Here is a 26,590-nt window from a genome sequence, read left to right as displayed (position 1 = left end):
AGGAATCTGGCATTTAAGCCTGGTTTATTATTTTGCACATTTTCTGCTTGCTTTTCCATGATGATATTAAACATATTATAAGTAACTGAAGCCGCTACATGTTGGTGTTTATCATACAGCAACTATAACCAGAAAGGACAGAGAGGAGATGAAACATTCAGTGTTTCAGGGCATAGTGTAAATACAGGAAGCACAATGCCACACAGCAGAACAATCACTGGGCTTTGGGTTCATGGGGTCAAACATGAGGCACATGTCAGGCTAAAAAGGTAAGCCTATGCAGGCTTATGCAATCAACTTAGCACAGAAGTATGAATCAAGAAGTGTGTCCCCTGCGTTCAACATGTCACCATGAATGGCTTTTTATGAATGAGAATTATGACAGAATAAAAACTCAAAAACTAAACCCAGGACTAGTTTCAGGTGTTAACAGCTTATGTGACCAGATTTGTTTTCCAATCAGTTTGTTCTCAACAGAAACAGTATTTTAATGTTTTCAGTTTTGGGTTTCAACTCATTTTTTAAGGACAGTGAATAGAGTAGGAAACAAGAGTGGGGAGTGACATGTGGGAAAGAGGCCACTGGCTGGATTTGAACCTGGGGCGCCTGCGCAAGGGCAAACCTCATGGAGCAAGACCTTGACCATTAGGTCATCTGTGCTCCTCCAACTACAAATTTATGTTCCCAAGCCGGTCAGAACAAAAAAAATCCTGAACCAGTTAGTTTTGTTCCACGTCTGCTATAGGACTTCAGATTGGTAACACCAGCGCTTTTAATGGATTGTTTTTTCCCACAAAAAAAGACAAGCATAAACTCTGCCAAACAATACAACAGATCCTATCAAGCCTTTCACATTGTTCAATCTATACAACTGACAGAAAAAGGTCAGGATACAACTTGGGAGAGTTTGGAAGACTGCACATGGATATGTCAGGGCATGAGGGAAAGACGCAGGAAGTGGATGCGTTTGGGCTTCATAACCAGCACCACACACATTCAAGAACAAAAATAGATTAGTACAGGTATCAAACAGCTCCAAATCACTGAAAAATCAAGTTTTGGATATTTGTATTTGTTCGACAAATTGGTAACAAAACCCTGGTTGTGACAGCACCAATCACTGACAGATACATCTAAATCTGCCCTAAAACGATGATGAACCTTTCTGAATTCTGCAGAACTTGACTCCACAGTTGGACTAGACCCTTTGATGCTGGTGACATTCTAATTAAGTGTTGAAAGTTTGACTAAATGTGTCTGTACTTGTTTTTACATTGTTGTAAAAAAAAAAAAAATCCATGGAGATCTGTCAACAGGCGAATATCACCCTTTATCAATAATCAGCCAGTGTATAGCTACAAGCAGTTTCCTACCACATTAAGGGCACAGAAAACATGGGCCTCACCTGTTTGACAGCATCCAGCAGTCTCTCCAGGAGGTTCTGCCTCTTCGTATCACTCTGCTGAGTGCCTGCTGAGAGAAACCAACAAAGGAAATGAGAAAAATTCATTCTAATGAAGAACTCAATGAACCAGCAGCTGCTTGTTCTTGTATTAAATATTCATGACCATGAAGTGGAGAAGAAGATGAACTGCTTAAGAGTGATGGGCGTTCATTTTAGCATGATGACACAGATTCAGTCTATGAAGCAGCCCCTTAAATTCTTCTGGTCATATTTGAAATAACATCCATAGTTTCTTTGTTTCTGTGCTATATAACTGCTTAACATTAGTTGATGGATTAAAGTGGATTATAATATAGAGTAAAAATTAATCCTCAAAACTTTTCATAATGTCTAATTGATCATTTTAAGCAAAATCACAACTGCTCTTTTATTCCAGCATCTGCAGTCAAGTTTAATTCTGTTGTATTAATGAATTACACTTGGATTAACTAGAACTTTTATGTGTATCCATGGATTATTATGTCTGTCCATTGTATATGCTCCCTGTAAATCACTTTCTTTCACCTTAACACAGCTGGTCCAGGTAGCCAACATATTAGCAGACCTCTTGAACCTCACTGCTACTTAGAGCCATCAGAGAAAATGTCATCTTGTCAATAAAACAGTATTCATTGGTCATCAAAAAGAGGGGTTCAATTGTGCTGGATTGCTTTGGTTTTTCTCTAAGATAAGAAATGCATCCATACACATAATTCACCCAAGTGTTTCAGACCTTAAATGGCCTCTTACTGAATGTAAACACTATGACAGGAGCTGCACAGTATTTTTAAAGAGTAAGCAGAAATCTCTAACTGAATGACCAAACTCAGACGCTGGTAACAAGTGACTGAGTCCACTCTTGTGAGCATGATTTGACATTTATGCTTTAATGGGTAAGAGGTAAGTGAAAGGTAGAGAAAAGCAAACCTTACCGTTCATTCTGACAGTCAAACTTCGCTAGCAGTGACATCCAAGATGAAACACTCCACCACAGACGTGATACATCCCTTTATAAAGCTCCAAGAACCAGAGGCTAGCTGTGCACCGGGGCCATGCTGCCTCGGTGGCCGAGCAAGACCCACCCAACAGCGGCGTGAGGACTGATGCTCACACGGCGAACAGAGAGGCCTGCCGGGGAGCCGCTGGTGCTGTGAGTCGACCACACACTGACAGGCAAGTCCTGTACAACGCCGGTGGAGCGATCAAAGTGTGCAAACACGAGCCCGAGTGTAATTTCAGAGTCATGGAGTCATGCGTTTCAAATGTGGTGAAGCGTTTCAGAGAGGAGTGAAGAGTTTGCAGTTTGGAGCTGCGGCGCAGCGAGGAAGCGAAACGATCTACTGAGTGAGCCGTGCTGAGGTCACATGACAAAACACACTGCCGTCGTATGACAGCGACGGCCTTCTGGGACTTGTAGTTTCTGTGGCCTTTCGTGTTTTTGTTTTGACATGCATTGTTTTTCATTGTATTACTGATACTTGTTCAGTTTTTTTAAAGAAACGTTGTAGTTTTTGTATTGCAGAAAGGTACAACAGTAGTTGTTCATTCCTGCTGTTTTCAACCGAAGTCGTTTTTTAGGCCTCCATCAAAGATTATAATGTCTGACTTAAAGGAGCAGTTAAAAGTTGTGCTTTTAAATGAACTACAAAAGACCTTTAGCAACTTCAGGGACAATTATTTTATTGTGATTATCTTATCCCTGTCATTTTTGCGAGTGCCTTTATCAGCAGGGAATTCTAAGGAACAAATTTCACTGAAGTGGACCAAGTCAGTGATGCCGATACCACAGTACTATGACTTTTTTTTTTCAGTAACAAGTAATCTCAATGTGTTACTATTTCCAAACCAGTGATCAGATTTAAGTTACTTATCCAAGTCACTATACGTAACTTTTTTGTACTAACAAGTCACATTCTCTGCATAAGGACACTTCACCTAATGCATACCAAGGGGTCAGTGACATGAACATAAACAGCAATGGAGGGAGGAGAGATGAGCGTTTCTCAGCTGGAAAAATAGTCACTATTTTGATAATATCAAGGTTTGTTGTAAACCCTGTACTGGCAGTTTGCTTAACATCATTTACTGAAACATTTTCAAAGGCACTTTTTTATTTATCTGCAGAGTATTAATAGTGTGGTTGACACACCAGGACAGATCCAGACTGTATTGAGGTGGGGTGCACAAGGGGGTTCAACAAATAAAACACATAACACAAAAATGAGTGCAAGCGTCTTTTTCTATGTGTAGATCAATGAGTGCTTACAATTACTTATCATAAATCATACAGGAAACAGTGATTTCATGTCTTTATCATGTGCTTAAATGCCACATTGCTTTTGAGCCCAACAGCTGCTCATACAAAAAAAATGACTAGACACTAATTGACCAACTATTTTGATGGATACCCCCTTATTATCATTTTTATTTTACATACCCTTCAACCTTGATGTAACATACCCTGTAGGATTCATCTGTTGTCATGTTATCAATAAATATGCGAACAAAATATTTAATACATTCATGAGATACTGTCATGTCTTTTATTTGATAGTCAGCCCCATGACTGCACTGTGGCAGCACAGTCTTGAGTGTTCAACACACTGATAATAACTACCTATACTGAATAATAATTCTAATTCTAATTAGTTTGATTATACTCTCCTTGTATGGTAGGTTTCTGTTAGCTAAAGCCTAAATTGCTTTACTTCTAAAGAGTTCACAAAGTTTTTTTTTTTTAAGAAGGTGTCCATCAGCAGAACATTCGTAGGCCTATTACATTAGCACGGCAATAATATTGTTCGTCTTTTGTCACCGTTTTGCATTGCAGTGTTACTAATTCACATGTATGTAGAAGGCGGTTTGAAAAAAACAGCCTGTATGGTGTAGACACGTTGGCTTGCAGACCTGTAGCTGTGGTTCCTGTAGTAAATACGATATGACACAAGGTGGCAGCAAAGACTACAGAGAGGATTGTGACAAGTATATCTTCCGTATACATTATCCATGTGTCTGTTTTTGCCATGTCGATCCTTAAGCTTGACCCTTCCATATATAACATTGAAGTCAGTTTTTAGTGTAAGTAATGCAAACATATTTTTTCTGATACCGTTCCCCGGCATCACAGGGCATTATCAGTCCACTGGTGGGGAAGGTGTTTTGGAGGAAGTGGGTCTATGCGTCCCACGCAGAGGAGGGTTTTCCGGTTAAAGTTTCCTTTGTGATTCGGAAGTGGTGGTGTGATGCCTAAGCCGTTTATCAATACTGACACATCTAACAAGTGGCGACCATGAAAAGTAAGCATGTATAAAATAATTTAAATCTAAGGAGGCACAGAATTAGCCAGTTCACCCGCTAGAGATGACTGCAGCGTGCTTAGTGTAACTACGCCGAACAGCAAGCAAGCTAGCAGTTAGGTTTATGGCAGGCAAGTATAGCATGCTAACAGAAGCTAGCTAACTTAGGGTGTCTGACTGTCTGGTGTCAATAAGGATGCCAAACTGGTACCAAGTGTTGCCTGCGCTTGAATTACGTTCGTTATTCCATAGATGGCTACTCCCTGCGTCCATTGTGTCGTTTGTGTGCAATTTAACCCAGCAACTTAATTTAAAATGGGTTAGACTGTGCAGGTCAACTCCCACCCAGATAAGCTAACAATAGCTTAGCCTGTCTGTGTTTTGGACAGTGACAGCTGCGGACTGTTGCCCCTTGACAACTGTGCAAAGGCCTGTAGTATCATGCCTGTTGCCCATGTGGTATTATGAGCTCTTATTATTTTGCTTTAACGTGTTTTAAATCACAATGGCCGTCTTGCACGTGCCCTAGTTGGGCTCAGACAGACGCTGCTGCTCAGCATCTTAATCCGCAGAGCAATGGACCAGAATAGATAATAGGTTTGGCTGGGGGAAAGATAGATTTTAAACTACTTTCTGTTAGGCTCAAATTTTATTTTTTCTTTAACAGAAACGTTAAAAGCTCCGTCCTGCTGAAATGGGAAAACGCCCCTCCATCATCTAGAAAATCAGGTAAGTTACCAGCCCTGTTTGACAGCTATGGCTTTCTGTTACTTTAGCTCATTGTTTTTGAAGGGGATTTTTTTTTTTTTTTTTGGCTCAGTAACCAAATATCAATGTGTGCACCTGTGAGTGCCCGTGTAGTTGTACAACATATTTGATAGGCTATTGTGGGTGTGAGGGGGAATGCTTGTGCCTTGGTATCTGACTTCAATGCATTGCACCAGCAGAGTGCAACACAGCATGTTGGAACAATAGCTGTCTTTTGGAAAGGTAAGGGTGAAGCAATGAATGGATGGTGCAGTGCATGGGCTTTGTAAAGGCCCTGTTGGTGGAACACTTGAAATCCAGGTCACTGTGAAGACTTTGGCTCTGGCCTAATAGGCTAGTTAACTGGAGCATTTCTGAATACACAGCAGACATGTTACACTTTCTGATTGTTGACTGTAGATTTTCATCTCAAAGTGCTGCAATGAGATAATGGTCACATGTTGTTTTGAAGCCACTGCAGTATCAACTTGCACTCAAATCACTGTGCTTGCACCCATTTTAAATACACCATGCACTTTACAGTAGGGAATATCTTAAGCAGTTCTTTGTTAAATCAATAGCTTAAATCTTGAGATATTTCACCAAATTAAAACAATGAAACAAATAAATCTTGCACTAGTGCTTTTCAGTACCAGTGAGTTCAACTGTTCTCCTTTTATCAGTGTGTTAAAATGGCGAGTGGAAAGGCTTGTGATCCCTCCAGCATGACTGCCTTTAAACTTGTGATTTCAAGGTAATATGGGCATTTAAATCCTGCGCCTGTTTGCTCCAGCTGCTGTGTTGCAGCTTTTCCTGGAAGCTAGATTAGCAGATAAACTTAAGGATTGGCAATATGTGTACAACATGGTGGTGGTTGATCTTCATGACAAAAGCCATGACATGTACTTTGATTTGGTCACCATGGTTTCTAATAAGCTACTAGATTTCCATCACTTTATTAAATCTTAACATTTAACACAGACAAGTTTTTGTGTATTAGTGGTGTGAAATGCTGGTTATTTCACGATACGATATGATACCATTATCACAGTACTAGTTTTTCCTGGTTATCTTGCATTGCCAAAAATGTAAATTTAAGTGTTTTTTAAATAAAATGACGTTATTGATTTCCTTGTGGCCACGGGTCACATCTGGCTCGTTGGGTGTCCCTGTCTGGTCCACGTGAGGTCAATAATGATTTAGAATTACACTAAAAAAATGATTTATTTTGAAAAGTATGGATTGTTTCTGTATGGACACACTTGCGTGTGAACAGTGACAAGTGAAGTTTTAATGTATCCAAATAGAGATCCTCTGTCACTGATGATCACCTCTCAGCTGTCCTTGGCATAGCCACCTCAGAAATACAAGACTTTTTTAAGCTTGAGACTGACCAGATTCTTCTAACTGTAGAAGTAAAATGAAGTGAAAACGTTGTAGCTAATGTATTTTTGTTTGTTTTGTTTTTTTGTTATACAGTTGTTATATAGTTTTTTCACTATTTGTGGAAGCTAACAAGCTTAAAATAAAATGAAACACTAATGCTGTGATTGTTTTATTTTTTTAGTGTTTATCGCTTCCATATGACTTTTTTTGTTTTTTACCTACACCACTGTTCCTTATATTAACACACATATTTAAAGAGTATCCTTATTCTTCTGGTTACGAGTAGCAGCTAATAGAATATACAAATAGGTGCAGTTTTATAATGTGAAAAAAGCTGATATTAAGCAGAAATAAGTTCACATTTTTGGTGATGTGGCCCTCTGACACAGTTTAGGTTTCTCATGTGGTCCCTTTAAAAATTAGTTGCCCACCGCTGATTTAGTACCTATTCACACTGCCAAAACTTTAGCCAGATTGCTGACTATGAAACCATATTTCTAATACCTTACAGCTCTGGAAACTTGGATTTTTTTTTTTTTAATGTAGTTGTCATATCAATGCACATTCATTTGCTGTTTTAAGCCAGGGGTCAAATTACCAATTCCCCTCATGAGGTGTAGTCTTTGCACTGTTATCAAAATGGTTCAAATGTTAACCTTCTCAAAAGCTAGATATAGATGTGTAATAACCCTTATGTGTTTATAAGGGTTATTACACCCTTATAAATAAGGTTTATAATTCCAGATTAAAGAATGCAAAAGTGTTATTTTAACAACCACCACTTGTAGAAAGTGAGATATTTACTTGTGTGTTTTTTTGGGCTTTGGGTATTCTCACAACTCTGATTTGCTTATTGAAAAGACATTTGATTTATTTGTAACAAAAACAAAAGGTACCCCAATGTTTATAACTGACCTGATAAAGCCTGCAGACATCCTCAGGCCACCCAGCAACATCATGAGTACGTTTAGTGGGTCATGTGGTCAGTGTGCCGCTATTCACTGTGCCGATTGTGAAAGAGAAGTTTGACATCTCAGACAACACTGCCTCATTGTTTCCACTGCCCGCTGTGCTGCAAACACAGAAACCCTGTCCGAACCCCTCGGCTAGACAACACGCTGTTGCAGAGCGAGCAGGGAAGAGATCAACAACACACTCAACCAATGCAACTGCGTGTGTTGAATCCATAGGAGTGTTTCATACTGGCAGAGAACCTGTTTCACCAGGCTAACTCCAGTAAATCAGGAAAATCTGTTCTGTGAGGAAAGTGTTAAATGAATTTCAGCTTAGTTACAATGAAAACATGACCCTCCAGTCTAGTCTAATCTCAGGCACGTTTGTGTAGAGGCTTAGCTCCACTCAGCTTTACGTGCTACCCCAGAAAAATATTCCTCTGTGCAACTCAGCTTCTTCTCTCTGAACATCAGTCTGTTGTAAATCTCTAACATGTGCTACATGACACAACTGGTGTCAATTTAATGTTATGTAAACAGGGCGGGGCGATAATTCCATAATACCACTTTTATCCAAATATTATTGGTCAAACAACTTGTTTTCTGGAAATGAAAAACAGAATGAATTTTTACATGCCACAGCAAAAAGGATAGTGATAATAATAGGCTTAGTCAGATTCCATTTAGCTTCTTTTTTATGTCCTGGAGTTGTGCATGTCCTGTCATGTCTTACTGGAGATTTTAGCTTCTTAATAAATCTTAGACTTTCATAAAGTTTCTTTGTTTGTTTCAAAGTAGAAGAGTGCCAGTAATGTTATTTGCTTTATGTGGTGGTTAGAACTTGTTTTGGTGTCCATTACAACTAGCTGGCTCTTACAGTTGGTTAATTGTGAGCCTCTGCAGGTCTGTTTTTGGCAGGGGATTTTGAAATTCTCCATTAGCATTTTAATTTGCATACATGCCCATTCTGATCTGTGGTGGTAAACTCACTTCCTCTTCAAGACTCTGTCTTCAAGCTTTGGATGCTCAACAGCACTTGTAACTGTCCTCATGGGGAAAATGTGTCCTAAAGCCAGATCCAACACAGAACACACACAGTCATCTTTAATAGTCTCCTTTATGATCAACCTCCAACTGCGAGGGTAAGTTGTGAGATTGGTTAAATGCAAGGAAATTACTCTCCGCTTGTTAAGAGGTGAAAGAAAAAAAATCTATAAACAGAGTTCAGCCTTTTAAAGTAGCAACCACAGCAACAGTTGTAAAAGCTCAAACATGCAAATTCTTCCCTGATGGCTGATTTAATCCCAGAGCCCACAGCCTGCATTCTTCCTCTCTCCTCAGTTATTGAGTCTGTGTTTGAGGGAGACTGAGAGAGAGGGGAAAAAAAGACACACAAGGGAAAAAATAGACAGCTTGGTGTCTTGGAACAAACTTTGACATGTCATGGCCTGTAAAAGTGCCCAAAGCACTCTATTTGTCATTACATGCCCTTGCTTAATACTGAGCTCTGATTGGCCAGTGACTTAATCTTTTGTAATATGATACACTTATTTATAAACAAAACATAGACTTCAAATAGGAATACATTGTGGACAGAATTTTCAATCCAGAGAAAGATGGACAACAATACCCATGTCCACAAAATGAAGCCAAAATAAACCCACTACAGATGCATCGACTCCTGAATCCAGTGAACAACCCTGCAGGCTCTGCTTTAACAATGGAGATGTCAGGAAAGGTGTTCTATCCACTCTTTAAGCATCTAAAAGCGAAATAAAACTGAACATCTTTGGTAGAAATAAACCAGTGTGACTTCTGTAACAGTAAGTGTGTTTACGAAAAACTGTCAAAGAAGTTGTTTTTTTTTTATTTTAATATTTGAACCAAGATTGTTAACATGGAGGAGTGTAGCTTATGACCTGTATTGCAGCCAGTCACCAGGAGAGCTTCAAGAGTTTAGGCTTCACTTTTAGGGAGCTTCCATATCATCCATAGTTTAGACTGAGAGGCATTTCTATCAAACGGTAACTGTAAGTCTTGTATTTCAGCCAACACAAAACAGCCTTTTTCAAGTGAGTTGTGTTTAGTTAAAACACATGAAACAACAATAAAAAATGTTTGTAAAAAGTTAATAAATGTACTGCTGTGTTGACACAACATTTCCTATTTTGTATTAAAGACAAACATCAGCCTGCAAGCTCATCTTCTCTGAAGCTAGATCATAAGCTGCTTACTTATCAGTTAATAAAACGGCAACCCTGCATCAGTATTTCAGTTTCACACTGTCTTAACTTTCTGCTCTTCTCGAATGCAGCGCAGTACCTGTTCTGAAACAGAAATTGTGTATAAAGTTGATTAAACTTGCAGTGGATTTCTTTTTTGTTTTTTATATTCCAAGCTTGGAGCCTTTTGATGAGTCATTAAACTATAAACGTACTATTTTTGCTACAGGTCTCTCTGTCACCATGGCAATGCTACACCCACAGAAAGGGCAGGAGCTGAGTCCTGGCAGCATGGAAGCAACTGGGACGCCAGGCCTGGCCCCGAGCCCTCAGAGTGAGGCAGTGACCAATGAGCTTCAGGAGCTGTCGCTGCAGCCTGCACCCAACGAGCTGCCGCTGCAGGAGAGAAAGAACGGTGAGGCTGTGTTACATGCACGCTTTCTTCTTTTAATCACTTTACACCCACAGTTTGGGATTTAAAGGGTATTACTGCAGCAGAAATATGCCACTACTACGCAGTGTTTTGGCTTTGGGACAACAGCCCCTTTGTGTTTTTCATAGCAAATTTTGACAAAGCATTGCTTTGGGCTGACAAATAGAAAAGCACTATTTACATATGAAAATAACTAAGTTGTGTACAGGACTGTCCAAGTTCTCACTACTTCCTTCCTGCTTTTGTAAGAGGTCAAACAAAACTGTTTATTGCTGGCAGAAGAACTAGAAGAGACACACTGTCTAGTTATTTGCATGGAACCTAAAATGATTTCTTATCGGTGAGAGATAATCCCACTAAGTTTTCCTGCACTACAGAACTCACCTGAGCCTGCAGGGCTGAACTTTGGATTTGTATGCTCCTCTAACCTGGCCTGAGGCTCTTTGTTTAGCCTTGGTCACAGGTTGTAACAGATTCTATAGCACAGCTTGCTAAAATATGGGCACAATGAACCCTGTGTGTTCTTTCATCTTCTTACTGTCGAAAAGTTTCTTATTGTAGAACTGTTTTAAAGTCAGACTATACATGCAAGACTTAAAGTGATGTTTGAAATTTCTACCTTAATATATGATACCAAAAAAAACTGCAAATATCTGCTAGAATACCACAGCAACAATAATGTAGGGACAGCTTTTCTGTCTCAGTGCGTGGTACAGACTTCGCTGGCTATGCTCACTTTTCTAGTTCATGTAAATATTTTGAATGAGCACCATACGCTATTTCCACATGTTGCCTCTTTCCAACACAAAATCTTTCAAGCTTAAGAAGAATGCATAGAAAACATGCCACAGAAGCTAAAGCTAATTTAACACACTGAACACAGACAGTGTTTGTGTCAGATGTACAGTATGAGCATCTCATGAGGGTCATGGAGATTAAGGTCCACAGGTTTATCTCCACTTGTGTGAGATCCTGTGTGTGCATCTACGCACAAGACCATGTGCAGCCTCCAGAATGTAGGGAGTGAGGGGGGTGCTGTGCATAATTGGCTTGCTCCTGTGCCCTGACCTGCTGTTACAGTAGATTAGACTGTGCTTCTTGGAGTCAGCTCAAAGCTTAGAGTACTTGTTGAGTATTCTCAGAGTTTAGAGTAACACATGGCAGCTTCCATCACTTCAAACACCCCTTGGTGGACGCTTTGAATTTGTTTAGCCTGTTGTTTGTGTTGTTGATGGTTACATAATGGAAATACAAATGAAACTGAGCTCATAAAGTCAACAGAGCCAAAAAAAAGTTGCAGCTTGTTTGTTGGGAACATTTTTAAACTGCACATGAAACATGGTTGTTCTTGATCCAACTCAAGACTACGGATGTAACAGTTAATATGAGCAGAATAATATTTTCCAGCAACATTAATGGAAGGTTTTTCTGGTTGAGCTGACACAGTTTAATGTCTTTGAACAGCAGTTTAAAGTTTTGGGATGAAACAAAACTCTGGAAGTTAAGTGAATTCACTCAGCTTTGCTTGTTCAAACTAAATTTGTGACATTTGTCATGTTTTTCCTATAGTTTCAAATTTGCTTGATAGGCACCTTAGTGTGAACTTTGGATTTATTTTGATTTAGGCAGTCATAGCTACCAAACCCCACCTCCCAAATTATACTTGGTTACAGGTCAAAATAGAAAAAATAAAATAAATCTGCAATAACCACAGAAACAAAACCACAAATGGGTCACGCCAACATTCTTTGTTCTGGAAAATCTGTGTTTTGTTTATTGTAAGGGGTTGGAAGTCATTCTTGTGGCTCTACAAACCAGATTGCCTCTGAGCAAGGTTTTCCCCCCAGCAGCACATTATGTCACACTTCAAAAGCAGTTATTTGGCTTCACTTCTCACAATGGAAGGAGATGAATGCGCATTGTTCATATTGATAAACAATCATCGGGTTTTTCTTACGCATGTAATTGGGTGCACATCTAAAGCTCCAGCTGGAATCCCATGGTGTTTGGAGTAGAGTGGATAATAACATGGATGCCAGTTGACTTTGGGGTTAAAAGATTTAGAGCTCCCCCTGCTGCCTGGCTGCTGCAAGGTCCTTTATTCCACCTCCATTAACAGACTGAATGTATGCCAAGCTATAAAATTGGAATTCATTCTGAATAAGTCTTTCTAAAACATGGATTCTGTCAATAATGCCATGCTAATTTGTGTCTGCTCATTCAAACAATAGACAATGAGTTTATTTATTTCATTACTCACGCACTATAATTTTGTAATGCCCTAGAATTCAAATTCTTTATGTGGGGACCTTAAGCAGATATAAGATTAAAATGTGATTGATTAGATTAATTAATTACAAATCCTGTAAATAATTAGATTATTTTTTAATCTGTCCACAAAAAAAAAACATCTTCTAACCAAAATAAACAGGGTTTTGTTGTTGAAACTTGTGTATGAGAATTTTCAATGATTTAGTCTTCTACAAAATCTGTTTGAATTGAAAAGTGTTGCTTCTGATGTTGAATATTGATGTGATTAAAATGCGATTAATAACGATTAATTATTTACAAATGGAATAATTAATTCGATTAATTTTTTTAATCAAGTCCCACCACTAGTTCTGACATATCAGACTAGTAGAGCAAAGGTATGAGCTGCAGTGATCTTGCTGGTTTAACACATTATCAGTTATATGCATTGTAAGAACTAGCTGTAAAGACAAGAACTTATTTATGAATATATTTAATAGAATAGAATAGAATATTATTTTATTGATCCCCAAAGGGGGATTTTTTTGCCACAGCAGCTCACAGAAAAAGTGCAATAACAATAAAAACTGAATGAGTGTTTTAACTAAATAGTTTGACCCATGCTCTATGTATTAGCTTGACAGGCAGAATCTGTGACTGATACTAGAACCTGTCAGCAGGGGGAGCTCCAAACATTTCAACTCCCTAGTCCATGGTCATGATCACTTGTGGCATCTGCTGTAGTTAGCCAGACTCTTCTGATATGCAAAGGTGCCCCAGCATTGGTCAGGCATGTGATAGAGTATCTGTTACACACTCCTTGTATTATCACCTGCAGCGACCATTGTTCTAAACTGGGTGTTGGCCTCCTGTTGTTTTTCTTTTTCCTTCCAGCCACCGTTGGTTGTCCCTACTGTTGATTGGTCAGGAGAGGAAGGTGAGGCAGGGTTGAACCAGTAAATGATTTACAATCTTATCCAATAATATATCACACACAATAAAAGTCAACGGTAGAAAAGAAGGAGAGGCAAAGTACAGCTAGTTACAACAATGGGAGTTGTAAAACGTTTTGTGGCCTATATTTAAAGTGATGTTTACATGATTTCATGAATGTTTAAGCATGATCCTGTGACATGCAGTCACAGGACTGTGTTTACCTCACAGAAACGCACAAAGACACACACTCTGTCTCGCACACCCTAAGGCCACCACTCCCAAATTGAGACAACCCCTGCCCTTGTTGGCCTCTTCTTCACACACACTGGATTCTGCTAGCCAGACATGTTGCTGCAGGCACTGCTGCAGTTAATCTTACATGAAGATGTTTTCAGAGCTCTGCATGTGACTGCAGGAGCATACAGTATCTGTCAAGTGGAATGCCCACATAGTAAAGCTTATCGCTGCTTTATCTCTCGCTGCAGGTTATGCAATGTGTTTATGCGCGAGGTTCCTTCCTCTGTCATGGAAGAGTGCTGGGAGATTCATTGTTAAACAGATGCATGTGTGTATACATAGAGAGAGGCAAGCTGTTTTCACGAAACGGATGTTGAAGTCCTGATGGGTAGGTCTAAATGTGTACTTCAGCTTTAGTTTAAGGCTCATTGAAAGAAAAATTGCATTTCAATTCAGTAACACTCTTTTTTCAGTCACTAACGTGGAGCTGTGTTGAAACAAAAGCTTTGTAGCTCTGGAATAATTTAAAAGTTGAACTGGAGTTTGAGTGGGAGTGTGGGCTGCAGCAGCAGAAAGAAGGAGGAAGGGGAAGAACTAAAGGGGGGGAGTCATGTCCGTAATGGCAGTATTGCATAACTTGGCAGAGAGGGAACAGAAGGAAAGAGAGGGAAAAATGGAAAGCAAGAAAGGAGGGGGCAACTTATAGAGGAGGAGGTTCAGCTCATTTGTGTTCCTGAACTTCCAGACTCACTGGAAGAAGTGCAGAGGAGTCACCAAAAGTTTTTAAGAAGTGCTCAAGAGCAGGAGTAACCTGGAAGTGTTGCCACAGAGACGCTGAAACCTTTTGGGTGGACCTTGCTGTTACCCGAGGAGCAGTGAAGGGACAGACACAGACCTGCACACGCCCTCTCTGCCGGGGCGTGCACGCACTTGTAGGCAGACAGAGGAGAGAAAGGGAATGTGAGGTGCTCTGCTACCTGTGGAGCACAAGCTGCCGGTGAGAGGAAAAACGTGTTCTGTGTACGCTGGAACTTTTCTCTGCCTGCTTCCACTTTCACCGCTTTATTTTTCCACGCTCTTTTCGTCGTGCTTGGGTAAGGAGGATGAAGCGTTAACTTTGCCGGGAGGCGAAGCTTCTCCACAGCATGGTGCAGAAGGAAATGACTTTCCTGTCAGGTAAAGTCTAACTTAGCATGTAGCTTTCTGCACTCCTGTCTTGTTTGTGTCTCTAGAAAACAACAACAACAATTGTAAGTTCCCTGCCAAGGTGAGCTGCAGCACTGCAGGTGTGAACTGTTGCATGTATTAGTTCGATGTACTGTCGCTGCAGGCTCAAGTGTTGCTGCACAGGCTGAACTTGTTGTTTCTTTTCAAATGGCTGCAAAGTGTGTGCTAACTCTGTTTTTCTTCTGTTACCATTCACTGAAAATGCTTACTTAGAGTTCATATGGTTGAATGAATGGTGTAATTGGACTCTCATACCCTGGATTTATGTCATCTAGGAAGAGTTGTGTGGAAAGAGAAATGGAACCAGAGAAACTGAAGTTTTTAGTATGGAACTGTAGTCTTGAGGGTCCCAAAAGGGGACACTTGGTGCAAGAAATGTGGGGCGAATTAGGTCATAGAGCATAGAGCAAAGGTGTGGCTGGTGAATTTGGCACCCCCGCCCCACATTAATGCAGCTGTCAACTGTCCACCACATCTCCCAGTAGACTCACTCCAGGCCAGAATCCAGAGCCCGGGCAGTTCTGAATCATCTGGAGAATCGGGGGTTAGCTAAGGGAGGAGGAACAGAGAACAAAGCCCGGCTTAACTTTGGAACTCACCCGGAGTTAGGGGGGGAAGTAGGCTAGAGGCGTCACAGACTCTGCTCTAGATTTAGGTGGAAATGACCCAGTCATTTCAAGCAGAACAGATTGTTCCAGATCCTGACACAGACCGCAGACATGGAGTGGAATGTAAATGTGGAAAGCAGTGACATAATCTTTGTATGTGTCAGCGCTGGAAGCATTGATTTGTAATTGTGCCGCTGAGGCTTGAGAGCCTACAGGTTTTTAATCCATGCAAACAAAGCGGAACTTTGATGATTCTTTATAACAGTTGCACCCACATGAAGAGGGAGCAACGCAGGGTGACCAATCCAAAATCAAAGTGCTTTGGCGTGTGACGTCTGTTTAAACTGGATTACTAAGATTTCTGTTTTATTCTTACCACAGTGAGCTTACAAGCCAGTTGCGGGCAGGCTTAAATTTTATTGCTGAGGTTGGGATTTGCCTGACCTCACCATCCAGACATGTAAACACTCAGAGATAAAGATCACATCCCTCCTCGTCCCCACCCTTTCATAACGTCAATAGATTTCCCGGCTGAGTTTGCAAGATGGGCACCAGAAATGATCGGCTTGCCAACAGAAATTAAAAGCAGCAGCATCTCCTTGACCCTCACCAACTGATACTTAACTGCAGGGCTGTGTTCTTTTAGACACGTTAGCCGGTTTTGTAGCGCTAAACCGGCTACCTCTATCCCAGCAGTGATTCAGGGAGCCTGATGGTGCTGTTATGTAACCGACTGGGAGGCTGCCAGCAGCAGAGGCCCCGCAGCTCTCTGTCAGTCCGAGAGGAGAAGAATGAGATGGAGAGAGTGATAGATGGCAAGAGAGAGGGAGAATGTGTTGTGAGAAGGGGAGACGGCAAAGAAATGTAGAATTAAAGGAGTAGGGGAAGGAATTAAAAAATGAGAGAGCGGCGTGTTCTGTAAAACTGGTTTCTGGGCAGGAAGGAAAGAGGAGGGAGCTGTGCTTCAGTTTAATCCAAACACACAGCTGCAGCAAACACAATCCAGCTGGATGTCTCCTCACGTCTTTGCCAGTTACTCTGTCTAGTATTTGATAGTCTGTTGGAAATAGCAGCTTCAAAGATGTACAGTAGAGAAGAATAACTTAATGTATATACTATTAAAATAAATAATTTACATCTAATGAGAGCCACTTACTTTCTACACAAAGTGACTTTATTTTTTTAATTTCATGAGAAATATGGGTTGTGTGCCATGCATCTCAAACTGTAGCATTGCACAACAGGCAGAATCTGAACATCAGGAGACCAAATGTGAGAGTATTCTCTGAATGTAAACAGCTTTCAGTCTAATAAACAGGCTAGAGCGTTTTTATGCAACCGAGGCAAGTTTTCTGAGAGCTTAAATCTTAGAAGTGTCCAGCTCACCACGCACACACACCCACAGAGTTAGCATGACTCACCAATCCACACAAACACTTCACAACTCCTGTCACTGTCAGGACCTGGACATGCACACACAGGCTTTGGTAGCACATTGTGTCCTGGCAGCACGGTATTCCAACAAGCACTAACACACACTCACATCTTTGAATTGTGATCCAGTAAATTCCTGTTAGATAATGAAAAGTGAGTGAGCGCAGTCACAGCGCCTCACACACATCTGTAGCCCGGAGCTACACAAAAGCGCATTATCAGCCCAGTAGGTCTGTCTCTTCTCGTAGCAACACGAACATGGTGCCTGCACACCCACAGGTACAGGCCCACTCATGTAGCTTAGTGATCTTTAAAGACACACACACACACACACACACACACACCCACAAGCAGACACATACAGTATCTTATAGCATACATGACTCCAGGGCAAGCAAGCATGCAACAATCTTAAACATGCAGCTTGGAACCATCATTCAAAACACACTGTCCTAAGCCTTTCATAGATTATCTACAAACAGTCTGAGTCTGTTAAACACATTTATGCAGTTTTGTTTTATCGCATGCCTGAAATATACTACCTTCCTACTGGTAACTAAAGACTACTATACTGCCCAGATTAGCCACATAGCTTCACTGATATCAACCATTAGTAATCCAGTATTTAACCAGATTTCATTATAAATTTAGTTTACATTAAGAAAAGGCAGGTATATAAAGACAGTAGGAGATAGTAATATTTTGGTAAACGGTATAAAACTGCCATCAGTGCAAATGAATTTAAACATTAAAGTGGTTTAACCTTGAACCCTGTTAATTTGTGGGCATTTCCAGCGCGTCATGTCTGGGTTCAATATTTTTCTATTTATCATGAATCTAAGACAATAAAGTTTTTCCAATCACCTTTTTCAATAAACAATAATAACAATAAAATTATGGCACCAGTTAGATATGATTAGGGATGCACCAATCCAACTTTTTCTCTAGACCCGATACCAATACCTATACCTTGGCTTTGGGTATCAACCAATATCGATACTGATCCAATACCGGTGTTAAATGATAACCTCCATGCTCTACTGTGGGAAAACACTGGTATTTTTTGAGTAAAAGAGAATAAATAAATACATGTGGAATTAATTAGATCGATATTTATTTAAACTAAAAGTGTTAAATATTTTAAAAGCAGTTTGGTTGTAACAATGCTTCAAAATTTACAGAAATGACTCTTCAATTGTAAAATGTTATACTCTGTAGACTAAATCATAGTCTAGTCTTAGTGATAAGTTCGGACCTATCCTTTCCTACCGTATTGTGGATCGGTGCATCCCCAGATATGATAGCCACTTGTCATAACACTCTTTACCAGCAGCGCAGTTATTGATTTGTCAGTAGCTACACAGTGATGACTGGAAATCACTTTATTTTTGGAGCATGTCAGATTTTCTTTATGTCCTTGACTGATGCACTAGCTGGAGCATGAAAGTGTCAGTGGGCTGTGGCGTATTAGCAGAGTCAGTCATCTCTCAGTCTGATGGTTGTTGGATTTAACTTGGCTACAAGTCAACATGTTGAAGTGCCTTTTCCCAAGCCACTTAACCCCAAATTTACTCCTTCCTAACTGGAAGTGTTTGAATGAATATGTTAAGACTAGTAGACACTTTACATCGCCAGCTCTAACATATCAATATGACTATAGTGTGATTGGCACTTTGAGTGTTTAGAAGACTGTGAAAGATTAAAACAAGTATGGTCCATTCTCCATTCTTACCTTTTTTAGGCTGCATTGAAGACCTACACGGATACAACTACATAATAGAGTAACACAAAAAATTGCAATTTCATTATTTTCCTGTTTCATCATTTTCAGTAGGCATAAGTCTGCTTAAGTCTGAATTTATACGGAAAAGATGATTCTTTAAAAAAACAGCAAGCATTTCTCAAATCCTTACATTTGACCTACATGGTGTAGGTCTGAGTGGAAAGACTGTTTACCGCAGTCAGATGGTGCTGAGCTAGCTTTCTGCTTACCTTACTGAAACTGAAATCTAAGCAAGTGTTTATTGGCTTAATTTAAGCCACAGTAACCTGACAAGTACAGAAAATGCCTCATTTCGAGACTTGAAAAGAAAAATGGTGCTTGAATTGCTTGTAAAGAGTCAAAACAAGCTGCAAATGGGTAAGACAATTTTCTTGAAAGGTTTCTTGAAATAAGAATGATGCCTTAATACAAGAAATTAAACAAGAAAATTTTCTAACTCTGTTGGTAGTTTATTTTCTTACTTCAACCAACTCAGGCGTTTCATTTTTGGTGTAGTAATGGGTCAGAGTCAACAATGTGTATCAAACAACATAAAACTGCAGAACCGTATTGGTGTTCAGGAAGGGCTGTGTGGCCCAGGTGTCAAGATGACTTTTTTTCATTTTAGGAAGTGGTACTGAAACAAAATGCTATGTTTTGTATTGCCCCCATTCCACAATCTGAACGTGTTCAGTGTAAATGGGATCAGTGTATTAGTTAACAATCACAGCAGTGTTCCTGTATTGTATTACATGGATGTCATGCTGCAGCTTGCTGTTGATTACTTCAATACAGGGTTATTCAGAGACATAAATACCAAAGCATTCTGCTGGAAATTATACCTCATATCTCAGCTCTTTACTTTTAAAATTGTCTGAGCAAGGTGAACTCAAGCAAATGCGCCGTCAGAAGTTCTTCCAGACCTGCTGCTTTGGCAAACGCCCAAATCACACAAACAGAAGACATGTTGATTCGGTCTGTGTCTCCAGCTCAGCTCACTGTGGTGTTTCTGAATAATACAACAGCCATTAGCCTGTGACTCACCTGCTTAACACCATGTGTGCTGCTCTTAACGTCAGCTGATGGATGTAGCAGAGGTCGCTGTCAGCTGACAGGGCGCTTGTTGAGCCGTAGTTGTGAGTGACTCAGACGCCATGACGTGAGGATATTTCCCAAGGCGTTCTTTATTTTGGTTGTCTGGGAACTGAATGTAGTGATTTTAATCATTAAAGAGGGTCAAGTCTAGTTTGATGCTTGAGTAAGAGTGAGAATCCAGGAGTCTTTCCCACAAAAACAGGAAACTCTGTTGATAACTGGAACGAGTATCAACAGTGTCACCAGACTCCAGGGACGAGGAGTCTCATCACTTGGTCCCTCTCTTATGCCATAATTGCGGACACCACGGTGTGTGTTATTGAGCGTTTGTATGCTGTCACTGAAGACTAACCGACACAGCTGCCTGTGCTTGACAGTCATTAGCCGCTCGTCATGGTCACTGGATACCTCTTCATTCTCATGTTCACATACTCAGTTGAATGGGCCAGTGTTGTGTGTTTGTTTTTAGCTGCAGAAGCTCTCAGGCAGGGTAAAAACAAGCATAGTGTCCAAGCTGGGTGAGATACAGTGATAGTATAGACTGTCAGCCAGGTGCAACAGAAAGTGAAAGATCATCTTTTTTTTTTTTATCAGCAGTAAATGAAATGTACAAACAGAACATGTGATAGCGTGAGTTGTCGTTCAAGATAAAAAACTCAGATGTGTGTGGTAAACTGATAAGATGTCTAAATTGGTACTAATCAGAAGAAAATCTTTTTGTACACATTTCTCACACAAATGTTCCTGGAAGCTTCCTTAAATTGAGGAAAGAATAGAATGGAAAAAAAAACTCGAGCTATACTTTTAATACAAAACGATGAAAAACAAGGAATAACAGAAAGCGCAACATGAGGTGTAGAACTAATAAAAAATATTATAATCCACCTAATACAAAAAGTGAAAACTTTTCCAATTTTCAAAAAATATATGTTGGGTTGATTGGCATAGGTCCCTCTGTAAGTAGTATGCCATTCAGTGTTTTCAGTAACTGATGTTAACAAAATTTATCTTTTTTGTCCCATTTTTGATACCAGCTAGCTAGTTCAGCTAACTTATGAGTCAGAAAGTTCATTTTTGATCAGGAAAATTAGACCTTTGTTGGAAAAACGATGATTTGTGTCCACGCCTCAATCCGCAGTGACGTTCCTTGTTGTTTCAAAGTAAGGGTGTGGAAGCCAAATGGTTTTGGCCCCCATATTGGAAAAACAGATCCAACAAGGGTTGAAGTCAAAATATTATTTGTTATTCACTCACTGGTATCTATTTGCTGACAAGCTTTTTGGAATCACTCATATTTAGTTTCGCTAAATGTCCTCCCCTTCTTTCGCTGTTTAATGCAGTTAGGGTTCTTCTTCTGTTGTTTCAAGAGGTTAGCAAATAAGGTGTGCCATAGAAAGCATGTGGAAGAGATGCCATATAAGTAAAATTTATGAAAACAAACCTTTGCAATGACATAAAATTTGCATTAACTCTTTTGAATTAATATGTTGAGAATTGCTCAAACATTTGAAAATCATCTCTGCTCAGACAATGACAAGAAGTAGAAGCAGTTTTAAGTCTCCTGTTTAAACAAGACATTGCGCCCTCCTTTGAGTCACCTTAGCCACACCCTTTATTCTCCAAGTTTTTTCATAACTTATTGTCTTAATTTCTTCAAGTGGATAAATCTACAGTCAAAGAAATGTTATGAGCTGCAGCTTTGGCTTCCAAAGTCAGCCTCTAGTGGACACTAATGGAACTGCAGCTTTTTGCTTCATTTTCTATCCGAGAATTCTATTTGAGCTAATGTTAAACAAAAATATTGATAGATCAAACAAAAATATTGATAGAGCGGCGGTATTACACCGTCTAGGAGAGAGACAAGCCACATCTCATTCAGGACGACTAACGACAACCTAAACACACACACATATTAAAGATCATTTGAATATCCGAAGTACGACAAAGAGATAACACTTGTAAACAACATATGGATCAGTGATATGAGCTTTATAGTTATTATTATCACTCATGCGAGTGTTATCTTTATTACAGTTCTTAATGCTAATAATAGACCCGTTGACTTAAGTCGTAACTACTGGCACAATTAGTCACACTTCTGTTATCATTACCAAGCTGTTTTTGCTTATATTACACATATATTCCAGTGTTATTGCTTTTATGGCTGCAAGTCTGTATTACGTCATTGTTGCTTTTCTGTTTGTTGTTATTTTGGTATCCATGTCTTTCTCTTTGTTTCCCACTGTCCTACTTTCACAACCCATCCAGTTGCAACAGATGTCTGCTCAGCATCAGTTTGATCCTCGAGGCTTCTGTTTCTTCAAAGGAAGTTTGTCCTCACCACAGTTGCCAGATGTGGCCGAGTGCTCACCCATGATGGGCCCATGTTGTGTGCAGTCTAGACCTCCTCTTTTGGAAAAGTGTTATGTGATCAGTTTTGTTCTGAATTAAAGCTTGAAAGTAAGAATTGAAACTGAACAACATAAAAACTTCTCCATAGGGGAGAAGCAGTCTGAATCGTTTCTGTAAAAGCCTCAGTCAGCAAAGTCACAGCTTTAAGGCTCTATTGCAAATAAATGATCATAGCTTAATTTGAATGTGAAAAAATTAAAGAACATAGGTGGGACTTTATAAAAAGTAAGATATAACCATAATATGACAATAAACTGTTAGTTTCCAATAAAACTCAGCGTAACAGCCAGGCTTTAATGAGAAGTTGTACAAAGAAACAGAAAGATGAGAGGAGGCAGAGGCAGGAAGAGGACGCCTATAAAATCCTAAAGAGTAACCTTAAAGAAGGCAAGAATACACACACACACACACACACACAGCTTCAAATAGGGGCTTCAAAACCAGGCTGAAATTCCCACTCTGCCTGACACTCATCTGCTCCACACATGCTGTCACCCTCCCTTCAACTTTGCAGACTTTGCTTCTCTTTTCTCTCTGTTGTGCTAATTAGCTTCTGCGGCTGCTTGTCTTTCCATCCGGAGTGTGTTGTTGTACGACTGGATTGGAAAAACAGTCGTAAAAGAAGAGAGAAAGCAGTGTTTCCTCTGTAAGTGGGGCAGGAGGTTAGGGGGTTCGCTACAGTAAAAATCATTTTCAGATGTTGGAGTTATGTAACAGTCTGTGCTGAAGCTGTCATCACTGGTCAGGGAACACCCCTCTCCCGGTCCGGCTTGCTGCTCTGTTTTTCTCCCTTTTTTCCCTCTGCCTCAGCCTCTGTTCTTCTGAAAATCTCATTTACTGAACACAGCCTCACCCTCACGCCCTCCTCTCTCCATCCCTTCTCCAGTCCTCTCTGTATTACAGTGAGTGTTATGTTACCAGATGCTAACAGCTGCCAGCTAGTCTGTGCCTTGTGCCTCTCTTTTTCCTTCAACACTTGTGCTCTTACAGCTTCTTCTCTCTCCTTCAACAGCACACAATCAGACCATAGTCAGGCTACTTTTTATTGGCAAGATGTCAGAGGGTCAGAGGGGGAAGGTCACTTCTGCAGAACTCTTAAGTGGCAACTAAACAAAGTACCTTTGAACATATCAAGAGCACATTTGTTTTAAGACTAGCACCTTTTTCTTTAGCAACAACAGAATTAGTCAGGGCTCATAGTGCTCTCATTTCCTATAGTGTTCTGTGTTTGGGTGTGAACATAAACTGCTGCAGGCTCAGTTGCTTGTTTTTAGCTCTTTAAAAGCTTAATCCTCCTGTAAAGTTCCTTTATGAATTATCTTTAAAGCTGAAATTTACATAAGGTAAATAAAATATACCAACTTCTGATATTAAATATTCTTAACATGGGATAGGATCATTGAATTTTGTTGATGATAAACACCATCAATACTTCTTTATGATTTGGGTTTTTACTGATACCACTGCTGATGCCTATTTGTTATTCTGTACAATTTCACCCCTTTAGTCCAGATGCAACATTTACACATATATATATTTTTAAGGCCATGTATATACATTTATCCCCATAGGAATGGATGCAATATGTAGGTCATTACAGACATGTCATCCATCTTAACACAGACCCTCCACACTATTCATGTATTTCAGCAAATCTCAGTGCATTTCATCAGTCACATATCTTAAAATGATGTTTGAAATGACCTACACGTCTCATCCAGCCTTAAAGGTACATACTGCATCCTGACATTAGTCAAGAAGAACCTGCTCCTCATTATTGATGATGATGTACTTGACTTTGGATGAACAGTATCTGACCTGACCCTGAAAACATAATAATGCAAGCTTATGTTTTATTAGCTAACTAGCTTTTATCCAATTTTAATACATTAGGCTACCAATTCAAACTACCATAACTTTTTTAAAAAAGTTTAGATAAAATTAACACTCAAGATTATGCATTTTTCTTTAATTTGTTATACATTGCTGATTGATTTGGCATTGGTAGTTGTGCACCCTTCCTTAAAAGAAATTATTTGGTTACTTAAATTCTATTCGACTTCCTCCTTTTCTTGGTGAAACTGGTTCAACGGCTGCTTTAGTTTTGGAGAGGGTTTTGACCGCCTCATTGAAAAAGGGGAATTTGTCTTACTCAACAATGGACCCTTTACCTTAGCCTACCTAGTCTTGTGCCATTAGATACTGTTTGCACAGTGTCTTAGTCAATGCATGCTACTTTTCTAGGCAGAGCAATAAAAGCCTCATATGTTGGTAAACTCTTGTCATTGTGTGAGTGGTTTCCATCATTTGAGGAACATGCTTATTTTCCACAATGTTGATGAGGCAGTTAACCTCCTTTCTGCTTCAAGTCAACCCACTAACAGTAGTTTTCATCTTGCTCACAGCCTTCCCACAATAACTAGGGCCCGCCAGCGCTCATGACATTTGTTTACCTATGCAGTGAGAAAAGAAACCTGTGATGTAATTACATAAGGACAGCCATGCAATTGTGTGAACACAAAACAAACAAAGAGAAAAATGTGACACAGGGTTATTTTTCAATGTGAACAAAGCAATTGAGTCAAAGGAAGGGAATCCCTCCAAATGAATAAAATCATAACAGCATAAAAGCAAGATTAGTTTTGGTTTTACTTCTGCGTTACTTGGGTATCGTCATATATCGACCTTTGTTTGAAGTTGTTTTTGAACATGCTGTACAAATCAAAGCCAGGTTGTACTTTTTATTGTTCTGGAAAGAGAAACTTAAATTCCAAACTCTGGAACTCCTGAAATTGAATTATACTTTGGAGCGGCTGCTGTAGTGCTCCATACTATATCTTTTCTGATTACTGTAACAGGCCTGTTAGGGAATACAACACTGCTCTTCCTGGGAATGCAGCTAAAGTGCAGCATTAGGTCAGCCAAGGATTATACATCGGATATCCCAGAAGTACCATTGCTTCATGTGCAAACACGCAGTTGGCCAACCAGCTTCTGGTGGTTACCTCTTTCAGTTCAAACACAGAGGGAATACAAAGAACTGAGTGATAAAGTGCAGGCACACTATACCCATATTTGCATTGAGGTTTTGTTTAGGATTGTCCTCAGTGTAAATTCTTCTGGCTGTTCATAAATGTAAATGGATTAGATATAAAAACTACTGGACCTGATGTCAGAGTTGAGTCACTGCTCAGTAAACACTGCTTGTAAATTCCTCTTCAGAGTGGGTGGGGGGACCAGGAAGTGAAGGGAAAAAAAACACCTTCTGTTTTCTCTGCTGGAATGTTAATGGTTGCTCTGACCAAAGGTAGACTGACACACGACCTGGTAGTTCTGTGCTGTTTTTGAATCTGTTGGTTGATCTCTTTGATGCTTAATCTTTGGTCTCATTAGTAAATCTGCAACTGAATAGAGGGTCACCAGTTTCAAATTCTGGGTACTCTAGAAAATATCAAAGTGAGGACTATTGCAAAGTGTTACTTATGATTCAGCATACTGTCCCTGGTTCTGTAGTTTTCTGAAATGTAAAAATATGGTCTTAATACTAAGTAGTTTCAGGCATGTATGGAATTTATACATCTGTTAGAAGGAAACAGAAGTGGCAGAAGAGTAAAGTGAATAGCAATACTACTACAGTCTGGGCACTGTAGTAGAACAAAGTGTTAAGAAAACAAGAATAATACAGTCTTAACACTCTTCTCTTTCCGAACACTTTATCCCTGACTGTGCATAGTGTTGTATAAGGACCACGTCCTGCATATGAATGATATAAATAAATAAAAAAATCCTCATTTAGATAAGTAAACATCTGGCCTAGGCCCAAGCACACTGGCAATGATTCCAAGCAGGCATTTAATGCCAACTTTGGATTCTTGACAATTTTCAATTTCAAGTGTAGCTGTACAATATGTGTGCAGGATGCATTAGTAGTAAACATGTCTTACATTTCTGTAACAAGCAGACAAAACAGCTGACATTTCCTGAATTAGATACACATTGATTAGCCAGTAATTTATTAAGATGTGATTTAATTTCATTCCATCCTGCTTCAGCTCTGCATCAAATTGAAAGAAAAGTGAATCAAGATCTGTTTTTGTTTATTTGTTGCCTCTTCATTAAATAAGAAATAAGATGAGGAAATCTAAGGA

General features: G+C 39.7%; 2 protein-coding genes across 9 annotated transcripts in view; one reads left to right on the top strand and one right to left on the bottom strand.

The window, feature by feature from the left end:
• snx29 (sorting nexin 29) overlaps window positions 1-2,800 on the bottom strand; it is a 184,891-nt gene extending 182,091 nt beyond the window's left edge. Inside the window, exons 1-2 of one of the 2 annotated variants that reach the window (XM_074663546.1) lie at window positions 2,377-2,800; window positions 1,406-1,473 (exon numbers count right to left, since the gene is read on the bottom strand). In XM_074663546.1, the coding sequence (XP_074519647.1) occupies window positions 1,406-1,473; window positions 2,377-2,383 (75 nt within the window). In that variant the 5' untranslated portion in view covers window positions 2,384-2,800. The remainder of the gene's footprint in view (window positions 1-1,405; window positions 1,474-2,376) is intronic. The other variant, XM_074663547.1, reaches the window with a different exon arrangement.
• Window positions 2,801-4,588: 1,788 nt separating this feature from the next.
• mrtfab (myocardin related transcription factor Ab) overlaps window positions 4,589-26,590 on the top strand; it is a 52,851-nt gene continuing 30,849 nt past the window's right edge. For 4 of the 7 annotated variants that reach the window (XM_074662938.1, XM_074662936.1, XM_074662941.1 and 1 more), the window contains exons 1-3: window positions 4,590-4,740; window positions 5,408-5,469; window positions 10,278-10,463. In XM_074662938.1, coding sequence (XP_074519039.1) covers window positions 10,292-10,463 — 172 coding nt within the window. In that variant the 5' untranslated portion in view covers window positions 4,590-4,740; window positions 5,408-5,469; window positions 10,278-10,291. Of the gene's footprint in view, window positions 4,741-5,407; window positions 5,470-10,277; window positions 10,464-14,702; window positions 15,081-26,590 lie in introns of those variants that run through there. The other 3 variants (XM_074662937.1, XM_074662935.1, XM_074662943.1) reach the window with 2 other exon arrangements.

This window comes from Halichoeres trimaculatus, unplaced genomic scaffold (genome assembly GCF_033239565.1).
Source record: "Halichoeres trimaculatus isolate MK-OKI-2021-1 unplaced genomic scaffold, fHalTri1.1 fHalTri1_scaffold_23, whole genome shotgun sequence".
In the NCBI taxonomy this organism is placed as follows: Eukaryota; Metazoa; Chordata; class Actinopteri; order Labriformes; family Labridae; genus Halichoeres; species Halichoeres trimaculatus.
Note: the sequence above shows the minus strand (reverse complement) of the source record. Positions and strands in the feature narration are given on the sequence as shown.